The 12,226-nt window shown below is 36.8% G+C and overlaps 1 protein-coding gene across 16 annotated transcripts in view; it reads right to left on the bottom strand.

The window, feature by feature from the left end:
* Positions 1 to 12,226, bottom strand: part of ASHH1 (SET domain group 26) — a 56,260-nt gene that overhangs the window by 23,489 nt on the left and 20,545 nt on the right. For all 16 annotated transcript variants that reach the window (XR_016044315.1, XR_016044314.1, XR_016044313.1 and 13 more), the window contains one exon: positions 1,423 to 1,509. Coding sequence is in view for 8 of the 16 variants with exons in the window: in XM_088851776.1 (XP_088707902.1) it covers positions 1,423 to 1,509 (87 nt within the window). In the remaining 8 variants the exon portion in view is untranslated. The remainder of the gene's footprint in view (positions 1 to 1,422; positions 1,510 to 12,226) is intronic.

Consider the following 12,226-nt stretch of genomic DNA (forward strand, 5'->3'; position numbering starts at 1 on the left):
ATTGTGGCTGATAGGGGGTCCATTAGAGAGGCATAACAAATAGTATAAACAATGTAGACAAAAGGGAAAACATGCAACGATTCCAGCCAATAGAAGACATGCTAATCAATAGAAACACATTGCATAAAACACAAAACAATCACGAGGTCATCAGATGTTTATTACACAGTCTAAAGCTGAACGCATTCCATGCTGGACAGAAGGACACATATACAATGATCAAGTCCAACTATAGTTTGTATCCAAAGTAGCTTGTGAAAGTCTGAACAATTTTGGGAAAATCTGTGAACAGACGCACGTCAGAGTTTCAAAGAAAGATGGTTTAGGCTTCTATAAAGCATGTTTTTACTGGTAGTCTGGAACTATTCTGGAAATAGGAAGGTTACTTATGATTCATTGGAACTAAGAACTCCATTAGTATTTGATCCACGAGTGCCGAAATGGAAAGAAAGAGGCCATAGAGAGGATAATTTCCCTCCTTCCCACACAACGGAACAATAGATCCATCACAAGAAAATAGATATCTCTCTCATAAAGTAAAATATATTTAGAAGGAAAAGGTCTATATAAGGTTGCAACCTTATACTACAGAATTAGTAGAAATGAGTCTTCTTATCTATGAAGATAAAACGAATTAAAGTGTTAAAAATAGTACATCTCATAATAAGTTATCTAGACTGTCTATTTTTCAAGAAGTTTTAATATTTATATATCATCTCAATCTACACCGATTTTGGAATTTAAATTTCATAATGAAGGTTCAAAATGGAACTCCGCTATGGCCGGTTCCAAGCCGGTCATATGCGGGTCCCAAGCACGGATAAAGGAGGAGGGTTGTATTAGGTAGGGTAGCCAGCATAAAACTTTGCCACGTCTTTCATGAATGAACCTATCTTGTTTGGCGGAACAGGATCGTGTAGCCGACCACAAATAGTTGGGATAAGGTTCGGATGATGATGATGGTTGACAATCAATTTTCAAGCCATCGTGACGTTTCCAACACCAGAACTATATCATCCAGCAAAATTTAGAGGTATGCTTACTTGTATAGTATAAGGTGCGCACCTTATACAAATCTTGATGTGCATATAATTTAGTGAAACCATGTTTCGAAATTAGTTGTATTTGTATTGTAGATTGGTCATTGTTTCATAAGCATTGTTATGACTTTTCTTTCAAATGTAAACAGAAAGACTTGGTTGGAGGAAAATATCCAAATGGAGTTTAGGAAATTTCAGTCCAACCACTCCAAGTCTTCAACAGCATAGGCAACATACTTGTCCAAATAATGTTAACAGTTCTTCAATAAAAACCGCCACAATCACACTTCGGCATTTATAACTACTCCAACCATGTTAAAAAAGGGAGACTCTTGAAAGATGAGTGAAATGGATGCAAGCAATATCTCTTAGCCTAATGTACCTTAATATCCTCAGCTGCCAAGAGACCCCAACCTCGACCTTCGGTCTTGAACAGTTTGGACTTCGCATATTCACATTTTTGGAATCTCTGTACAGAAGCACGCGATGTTTAATGATTAAATTGAAAGATACAAAACCCAAAAGAAATAAAGAATAGTTCCTCTGAGACTCACGGTACATGAATGCATCACAAAATAGAGCAGCTACATGAAACATGATTTTAGATCAATTAAGCCCCTCAAGCAATATGCTAAAGGCTCACACATACCAGAACTAGAACAGGAAAGGCAATTATAACCATGGCAAGTACCACAAAAATCTCTATTGAGATATCAGAAAACCTAGGAACAAATAACATGTTTACTTGGCACGCAAACGCAATGAATAGTGACAAGTTTGAAAGCGATAAAAAAGCAAAAACTACATAAACTCTTTTGTCCAAGGGAATAGGAAAATAAGATAACACCAAAACTTAATCACAAGATGGGGCAACGACTCATATTGCCAATCCAATTATGCTCAAGCAATCTCTAACCACTAAGGTGGGGCTCGAGAAGGATGAGTCACAAGAGTACGCCTCTGCCTCAATATAGCGACAAATCCCCATCAACAATCCATCAAATATTATTTGGGCAAATGTTCAGAGTAGGCCTCTGCCTCAAAGCAGGCTTGCAAATACAATAACAGTGTGTCAGAGATTACAATATGAACTGCCATCAACATTCAACTTCACCAAGCCACTAGGAGGTAGCCTCAAAGTGATAATGGTCATGAGACAACAACCTGAATGCAACTATTCTCCAGTCGTTGATGAGAATTGAGGTCCCAAAGTCAGGGATTCACAGCTATGAACCACTTTATTATGCCATACCTAATGTGATCTTTTGATGACGGAAACCTCAATACATAGGCCATGTTACTCCACTCCTTCCACACGCGCTACAACACATCAACAGCACTTACTCCCCATAAAGTATGACCTTGGTAACGAATTTTCCGCATGCAATCCTATATTGATCATAAGAACTTCATACAATCAATATCTTTGATGAAAAAGGGGCCCTGGAAACAAGTGGCTGTAAATAAAGCCAAGAGGAAGAATACAATCAATCTCTTCGATGTGAAAAGGGTCCCGGAAACAAGTGGCTATAAGTAAAGCCAAGAGGAAGAAGAAGCTCTGCTCTTCTTTCATAAAAGTTCAAAGTCCAAAAACAGTAGCCCCTATTTGGGACGTCGAAGTCTTACTTTGAAGATGTTATTCTAAGAAAATAGAACGAAAACAAAGAAACAAATATATTTTCCCTCCAACTAAAGCACCCCTCTCACCAACCTAACTGTTTAGGCCTCCTGACTTCCTCTCTATGCCTCTCTCTCTCTCTCTCTCTCTCTCTCTCTCTCTCTCTCAACACCCCCCCTCCAAAAGAAAAACAGACTTCCTCTCTCTAGTAAATCCCATCAAAATAGGATCTTCTCTCCCAAGTCACATACTACTCTCAAATTTTGGACTCTAAATGAATTCCTCCTGTCTCTCTCAAACTCTCTTATTTTACCTGCCTTGGTTGGATTCACTATTCTAGGAGGCTCTTCTTAGAGGCTCTTCTTAGACCCACGTATTTCCCATCCCAATCTTATCTAATTCACCTACTTTCTAGGAGTCCTCATTAATCTCCAACTTAATAAGGAGATCCAACTATAATAGAAAAAATGACATCCAACTATAACTTAAACAATGACACAAAAAATACGAAATCATGGCACTCCTACTGAAATTGGACATTAATAGTAATAAGAATCCCTACCAATCTCTCACACTAGGCCTAATATTTAATCCATTAAAATAAAGAAATAAATAAGGCCCCAGATTTTAAATGAAAAATAAAAATATTGAATTAGCCCATCTCCTAATTTGCATCATCCTCTCCGCATTGGAGAAGGCTCGACTCAGTCGTGTCCGCATAACCATAAAACATAAAGAGATCTCGCATTCTGGAGACTGAAGAAACTCCCCATCAGGCTTGCCACTCCTCGACTAAGGCAAACATCCAAACACATTCAAATACTTGCACATGAAATATGCTCTTTGACTATTTGTATCAGCCAATCAATTCTTTGTGCAAGAAACATCTTTCTCCCAACCAGCTTTCTTCTTCTTGGGCTGCTTCTTTGTTTTGATCCCAAATAACCAGGCCCTGATTTTCGGCTCGTCGATTAGCTAAGAAGGCTGCAAGTCTTGCTATGGATCTGAGGTGATCCTATCTGACCCATTGAACAGTAACAACACAGAATTTTATGCCAGCCATATGATCGTAGAGTATATAATGAGGGACGAAATATGACGGCATAATTTCAGATTCCATCAGTCCTCACCTGGCCTTCCAAAACAACATATTGGCAGAAATCGGCTCATCTTTCTCTAACTGTCCTCAATATTTCAGGTGAAAGATCCCTGTGGAATAGGTGAAGAGGTACTAATGAGCCCATATTTGGTGATCAACATCCATGGTACATCCTGACATGAGAGTTGTCATTTTGTTGCCACGAGGCAAAACAATATAGTAAACATAACTGCCTTTCAAGATAGTCGCCATGGTCATGCCAACAGCTGTGTAATCAACTATTACATCACCTGGCTTATTCTATTTGATCTACTTCTTCATCAACATCTGCATATTCATAGAAACTCCGGCACTTTGATGAGCGCCAATCAAGTTGGCAAAAGACAATTGCTAGTCATCATTATCATCATCATCAGAGCCTCTTCCCAACTATTTGGGGTCGGCTACACCAATCCCGGTCTGCCATTCCACTCTATAAAGGGCCATACCCTCAGTGAGGCCATAAGTCCTCTTATCTTTTCTCATTACTTCCAACCATGTCATTTTGGGCCTACCCCTTGCCCTTTTTTAACCTTCCATTTGAACCAACTCGCACCTCCTAACCGGTGTTGTATTGAGTATGTGCCGCACATGGTCAACCCACCTAAGTCTACTTTCTCTCATCTTATCGTCTGTTGGAGTCACACCTAAGTTCTCCCGAATGTATTCATTTCGAATTCTATTTCTTCTTGTCATGCCACTCAATTAATCTCAACATCCTCATCTCAGCTACACTCACCCTACAGGTATGTTATTTCTTGACCGTCCAACATTTCGCCCCATAAAGCAAAGCCAGTCCCACAGTTGTCCATTAGAATTTCCCCTTCAACTTTACTGGTATACAGCGGTCACGTAAAACTCAGGTTGCACATCTCCACATCGCCCACACAGCTCAATTCTATGCGCAACATCTTCCTCAATCTCTCCATTTTTCCTGAATTATCAATCCAAGGTATCAAAAGTGCACTAGTTTTGCTATTTCTTGGTCGTCAATGTTTGGCTTTGTTTCTTGCAGTCACAGTCCCACCCAAGGTATGTCCAATGTTTTTTTTCACCCAAGGTATCGCAAGGAATGTCCAATATTTTTTTTCTTTCTTTTTGCATGAATATTTCATCATTGGGTGTCCCATGTGGGATGAAGGAAACGTCCCTCATAATTTTGTATTAGCAAGTATTGATGAACCCCATCCATGAGTCTACTATTTTGCCACAAGGACCAATGCCACAAACAACCTTACCCGCTGATCACCTCATCGAACTGAAACCCAAACTTAACCTTCCCGTCAACCCTCATCATCTTCTCTCCATTGAGATCGAAGCATTTGGCTTCTTAAAGGATATTTCTCTCTCACTAGAATCTACCCTTGAAATGTGATATCTATTTCCTCTTATTGAAAATATTCCCTCTATATCTTCCAATCCAAAAACACCAAAATCTCTCTCCAATTCTATCGAGATACGCAAATCTCTCTCTCTCTCTCTCTCTCTCTCTCTCTCTCTCTCTCTCTCTCTCTCTCTCTCTCTATTATAATATTTATTTCCCTCTTAAAAAAAATCAATCTAAAGCCTCTCAAACTTTGAAATGTGATGGAGGGTGAAATTATTCTTATTTTTAATTTTTATACAATTTCAAAAGATATATCTTATAATTTTATTTTTAGGATTTATTTCCAGTGTTCTTTAGATTTTTTAGGAATTCTAGGGCTTTTATAATTTTTTTACTTATTTCAAGAGTACTATTCACAAATATTGTTCATGAGAACTGCTCACGGGCTCTCTTCACAGCGGTAAAACTATCATTACAAATTTTAAGTCTAATGTTGGGATATATGGGTCAATGTACTTATTCGAACACTTTTTGTACTTGGAACATTAAATTATAATGTATAAGAGGTGTGTGGGGCCTTGAGGGGATCATTCCACAAGATTTTTAGAAAATTGCAAGAGAGAAAAGTTTAGGCTTTGGAACCCTAGCATGGGGTATGGAGAAGAAACCCTAATTTTTTTTGAATTGTGCTTTGTGTTTGACTTTGTTTCTTGTCGATTTTACCGTTTCTTCAAATTTTCCTGCATTAATTTAGTATCAATGCCCGCGATCAACATAGAAGGTATTGTAGTAGCATACGGACGTTAGTACAGCACTGTACTGAAGTTACTATAGCATTGTACGGAAGTTACTGTAGCATCAGTTTTTGGTGCCCTAGATCAACAAGGAAGGGAAGTTACAGTGGGGTCTAAGGTTTGCTGATTTTGGCCAAAGTTTTGCCAAAATAACCTAGATCTTCTTGATTTCAAGAAAGTTTTTGTTGATCATCTGCCTAGGGTTTGTGATTTCGACAATCCCATGAAATACGGTGATCTTTCAGCCCAATAGATGACAAAATTGATTTACTTGAAAAGCAAGTTCAGCAGCTGATGCAGCAGTTTGCGAGCCTCAATAATGGGCAAGACAGTGATCTTTCAACCCAAGAGGATCTTGAGTACTAGCCTTTTCACTTTTGCGGTCAACGTGGGGAATCAAGTGATGAGGATAGCAACAGAAGACCTAGACAGGGGAACATCAATCTAGGGTTTTCGATTTGGAAGATGAGATTCTTGATTTTGACACAGATTGCAATGAAAATTAACAAGTTGTAGATTGGGATTCACCTCCAATCTACGATGCATACTTAGGTGAAGAACAAGTTCTTGCAAGACACCCAATCTATGATAAGGATTACGATGATGACGAAGATATATTGAAAGAGAGTGACGAATATGGCGAGAAGGCTGTAGGAGGATTGATCCAAATCATGGCCTTTGAAAATCTCATTATATTAAAGAGGTAAAGCATTCAAGAAATTTAGGCTATTGGAATTAGAGTAGCACATATGAAACCTGGTCAACTCATAAACCACAAATTGTGGCCCTAATTTCATAAAGTAATGAAGTACATGCCCAAAAAACCTCTAAAGAGTAGAAAATTGGATTTGAAATTTCCACCATGATTTTCGGTTAGAGTTCAAGGGTAGCCATATTTAATAAATTTGCATTGATTCCTCAATATGCATATCAAGATCTGTTTTTTGAGGAATTATTTTTATCACGAATAATATTTGAGCCAACAAAGAAAAAGAAAATTGAAGAAGGTGGTTTTGACATTGAATTCAACTTAGCACACTTCAAAACTTGAGCACAAGTTTTCTCTAACTAGCAGAAAATGATGGAGGGTGAAATTATTCTTATTTTTAATTTTTAGTACAATTTAAAAAGATGTATCTTATAGTTTTAGGGTTTATTTCTAGGGTTCTTTAGATTTTTCAGGAGTTCTAGGGTTTTTATATTTTTTTTACTTATTTCATGAATACTATTCATAAGAATTGTTCACAAGTGCTCCTCACAAGTACTGTTCACAGGGGTAAAACTGTAATCACAAATTTTAAGTTGATAGTTGGGTCAATGTATTATTTGTTCGGATACTTTCGTACTTCGAACATTAAATTATAATATGTAAGAGGTGTGTGGGGCCCTGAGGGGTCATTCCACATAATTTTTGGAAAATTGAAAGAGAGAAAAGCTTAGTCTTTTGGAAGCCCAGCTTGGGGTATGGAGAAGAAACCCTTGTTTTCATTGAATTGTACTTGTGTTAGACTTTGTTTTTTGCCGGTTTTACTGTTTTCCTAAATTTTCCTACATCATGATGCCTTTTCCCTTGGCCTTAAACTTCTCAACCAGTTGCCTAATTAGGAAAATAGCCTCAATTGTCAACCCCCCTAGCACAAAACCAAATTGGTTTTCTGACTACCCGTTTCATGCCTTAATCGATGCGCAATCACTTTCTTCCACAGCTTCATCGTGTGGCTCATAAGTGTGATCCCTCAATAGTTCAAACAATTTTGTATGCCTCTGTTTTGATAAATAGGTACCACAATACTTTTCTTCCATTCATCTGGCATTTTCTTTGTTTTCAACACCTGTTAAACCACTTGGTCAGCCAGTCAAGGCCGATCTCCCCCATACACTTCCAAATCCTCTATCGGAATATTACCTGGTCCTCAAACCTTTCCTATTTCCATCTTCTTCAAAGCTTCTTTTACTTCCGATATCCTAATTCAATGAATGTGTCTATGACCTCCACTGTCAATTATGCCTCATTGCAATAATTTTTTAAAATAAACTCTCCAACTTTCGTTGTTATCCCCACCCTTTACCAAGACCCTTTGATACTCACTCTTAATGCATTTAATATGGTCTAGATCTCTACACCTTTTCTCTCTCATTTTGCTAATTTGATGACATCTTTTTTATCTTTTCTTGTTCCCAATTACTATATAGATCATCATATGGCTTAAGTTTTGCTGTACTTACTATTTGTTTAGAATTTTTCTTAGCATTTTTAAATTCTTCTAAATTTTTATCATTCTTATTACATTGCCAAGTTTTATTACATGATCTTTTCTGGTAATGGCCTTCGGAACCTCATCACTCTACCACCAAGTTTCCTTATCATAATTTCTTAATCGTTTGTCATCTACGCCCAAAACTATAGCCTTTCGAGGTCCAATAATATGGCATGTAAGCATAGTAACAAGGTATATGGGACCCACTCCTATTACCAATACATTCGCCTTTGGTCCAACATTTGCCCTATGACAAGCATGAATACCAACACCAACGGGCTCACTTATGCATCTTCATCCAAGCATGCATTTTTGGGTAGATTGAAACACCAATAAGTAGGATGAACAACCAGATTTGCAAGAGAGCCATGCATTTGAGGTGTTGCAAAGGCACCAATTGAAGCATCTCTCTATGGGGTAATTACAAGAGTAACAACTAATTCAAGGTTCTAAAGCTACGTCACCAATAACTAGCGTCTTCACCTCGCTCCCAACTTCATTGATGATATGCCCAATTACCATAAGTTTAGGCCCTCCCTACTAAATTGATCATGTTCACCAGATCTAGCACTACAATTTGAACCCAAAACAAAAGAAGCAAACACGTCTTCATAGTTTGCATTATTCGTGCTCTCACACCACAAATCCCAGAAAAATGCAACAATAATGCTCCCTTATCCAACTGAAACACTTTCATCCCTGACAATTGACATTTCCTACTAAACATCAACACACTCCCGCAGCAAATTGTGGTCCTCACAAATTTTAAAAATGTCAAATCAGTAACATTAACCACTAGTTCCCACAAAACATGATGTTGTTGGACCCACACTTCAAAGTCACACACCAACTTATAAATTGGTACGAATAAAAGACCAAACCATCCTAATCAGTGAAAGAAAAAACAGCCGGTTCCAACCGGAACCAGCCAGTAAGAATGGAACTAGGACCCTCCCAGTTCCGTTTAACCCCAATTTTGGGGTACTAGTAGTAGGTTTTACTGACCCACCCCTGCCCCCCAATAAAATATCCGAACCAAAACCGGCCCGTTAGTACCCAAACCAACTGTATTTCTACCTAACCGACCGATTTTTGCTAACCAGACCGGTTTTTGATAAAACGTGACATTATTAACGTCACAACGACCGTTTTACAACAGGGACTGTTATTTTTTTTGATAGTGACGGACCGTTATTTAAAACAAAGACCATTATTTGCAGCAGAATCCGTTTTTTTTTGTTTTTTTATTCATTGTTCTGTTATATTTTGGCATTTTTCAATGTATTTTTTATGTAAATCATCATATTTTGTCTATAAAACAACTATTTTGGACTGAAAGATCCATAAAAAAAGAGTTTTAGTCCACTGAAATGATGTTTCTTCACGATTTTAAAATTTCCGCAATTTCTTCAATTACATCTTCATTACCGAATTATTTTTGTAAAATTTGAGGCATTTAATAGATAATCTTACCCTCTATCAGATCTGTGTTTCAATTTGTTCGATCTACATAAGCTTATGGGTCCAGTTTGGCCCAAAACGCTGCGTTGAGAAAACCTGAATTCGATACAAATTTGAAGATTTTTTTATCAATTTATTGCTCATTTTTTATCAAATTGAATTGGTTTTTTATCATCAAGGCTTCATCCCTCGAAAAAAATAGGCCAGTTTATTTATTATTTATTATTAAGTAATTTTTTATATGAATTATTTTCTTGCTCAATGTGGTGAAAATTTTATAGATCTGAAATTTCCGCCATTTTTTCATTTAAATCTTCAATACCGAATCATTTTTAATAAAATTTGGTGCGTTTGAAAGATGATCGAAGCTTTTAAAATGCATGCGTTGATTTGTTCGATTGTCAGAATATTGCGGGTCGTTTTTTGCTCAAAATGTTGCTTTAGAGGTTTTTGAGAAATCGAGGTTTCTAAAAAAAAAAAAACATTATTTTGCTTAACAAAATTTCGTCTATTTTTTCTATTATTTAATTGTCTTTTTTTATTGTAATGTTATATTTGTCTCTAAAAAAAATTTATTTTGCTTAATAAAGTTTGTTTTTTTTTTTTCTAATGTTATATATGTTTTTAAATATTGTACTATTTTTATCTTTTTTAATTTTTTATAACATTTAGACGCTAATGCATGTGTATATGTTTGTGCCTGTTATTTTCTTCTTTTTTTTAATAATCCAGCATGTTCTTTTTTTTTTTTTCATGATAAATGCTACAATTTGTTTATTTTTAATCTTCATGTATTTTTGCTTGTTTAATTGTAGTTGAGGTTTTCTCCTATTTTTGTAACAGCAAATCTCTTTGATAGGTAGATTTGTAATAGCATATCTATTTTGTACGAATTAAAAAAGAAAAAAAATTCCCTTCTACGTAGTGTGTTCTTAATCCTTGAAATAAAATTAGCTCTCTATTATGGAAGTATAGTCTTTAGATGGATTAAATTATAAATTAGCTATCTATTACTAATCTTTTGTTATTTGATGAAAGAAAAATCTAATTTTAATTTGATTTTTTTAAGATAAATGTAGATAATAAGATAGTATACATTTAATTGATATTTTTCCCTCTTTTTTTTTTTTTTGGAGGGGCAGAGGGGGTTTGACCCATGAAAAAAACACAAAATTCTACCTGACCAAACTAGTGCGTTTAACTGCCCGGTTCCGATCTAACGATTTTCAACCCCTTGTCTGGTTTACCGTTCTGGTTCGATTTTTTGAACACTGATACTAATTCATCACAACCATCCCATATATCATAGTGACGCTTTTATGAATAAACAGCCAACCACAACTCTCTTGAATCGTACCAACAATTTCAATACTTGCACCACGCACTTCCCATACACAAAACACCATTGTCACCATTCACTTCAATATTGACCATATCGTCATCTACAACCTTAACATCATCAGTCCTTTCCTCTATCAGTTATTGAATTGATAGGAGAGTTACATCTTCCTCTTTACAACACTATGGTAGAATCTCCTCACTCAACGGCAACAAAGATGGTTCATGTCTGGCCAACAACACTTTCGGTTCGATCGGAAACCACGATCTCTATTTACTTATCCAATCCCAATTTATTCATCCAATCCCACATCCCCTTTGACTAGAGTTTTGGGTTGCTCTTCCTTGTTTACTAGGAGGGAATCATTTGCAAATTCAACATCATCTTCAACAAAATAATGTTACATATTGCTGAATTTCTTAATTATCGCATTTAGAATCCTCCATCCTTTCATTGATAAAAAATTTCAAGCACATACCAAATTATTTCTCCCTTGTCAGCAGGTTGATCTACAAGTACATCTACCCTTTTCTAATTCGATTTAGGGCTCTATGTATCTTTATATGCATCAACCTTTCCAATGACAAATCTAGGATTTTCTTTGGTCAAAAAATGACATATCTTTGTTTGTGCACTTGTGTGATGCTCAATTCCACAGTTTTATTGTAGGGATAGCAACTCTTGGGTTGGAAGTGTCAATCTCTGAGCCTGGGACAATCTTAGGGGATGGATCTGTATGAGGTTCTTCTCTGCTCGTCCCTACACTCATCTTGGTCTACTCAACAAAGATTGATTGATCGATTGAATAGTTCGGTCGACTCCCCCCATCTAGTTGAGTTCGGAAAGGGGAATCGGGTATATGGTCTTCTTTAGGGCACCTCAAAGTTCCCCCTAAAATCCTTTACGTGGAAGGTGTGTTCTGAAGCTATTGCTACTAAAAAAAATGCCCTCCGGAAAAAAAAAATGCCCTAAGGAAAAAAAAGGCGAGCTCCTCCCCGTTATGCCTTATGCCAATCACATTGGCTTTGGGATAGTCAATTACTTGACTCCTCGCATTTATGCTCCAATTGACACCATCGTTCATCGAACCCATAGGTGCGATCAAGCATAACTTATGGTTCTTCCCACTCACTCTTATTTACGCTGACCTCCACAAAACTCGCACGATATGAATCTAATACCGTATATCTATCTTGCTCAAAGTACATCATTGCGATCTTTGTTTATGCAATCACTTTTTAAACATCTTCG

This window comes from Amborella trichopoda, chromosome 11 (assembly GCF_054954075.1).
Source record: "Amborella trichopoda isolate Santa Cruz 75 chromosome 11, AtrichopodaSantaCruz75HAP2 v2.0, whole genome shotgun sequence".
NCBI lineage: Eukaryota > Viridiplantae > Streptophyta > Magnoliopsida > Amborellales > Amborellaceae > Amborella > Amborella trichopoda.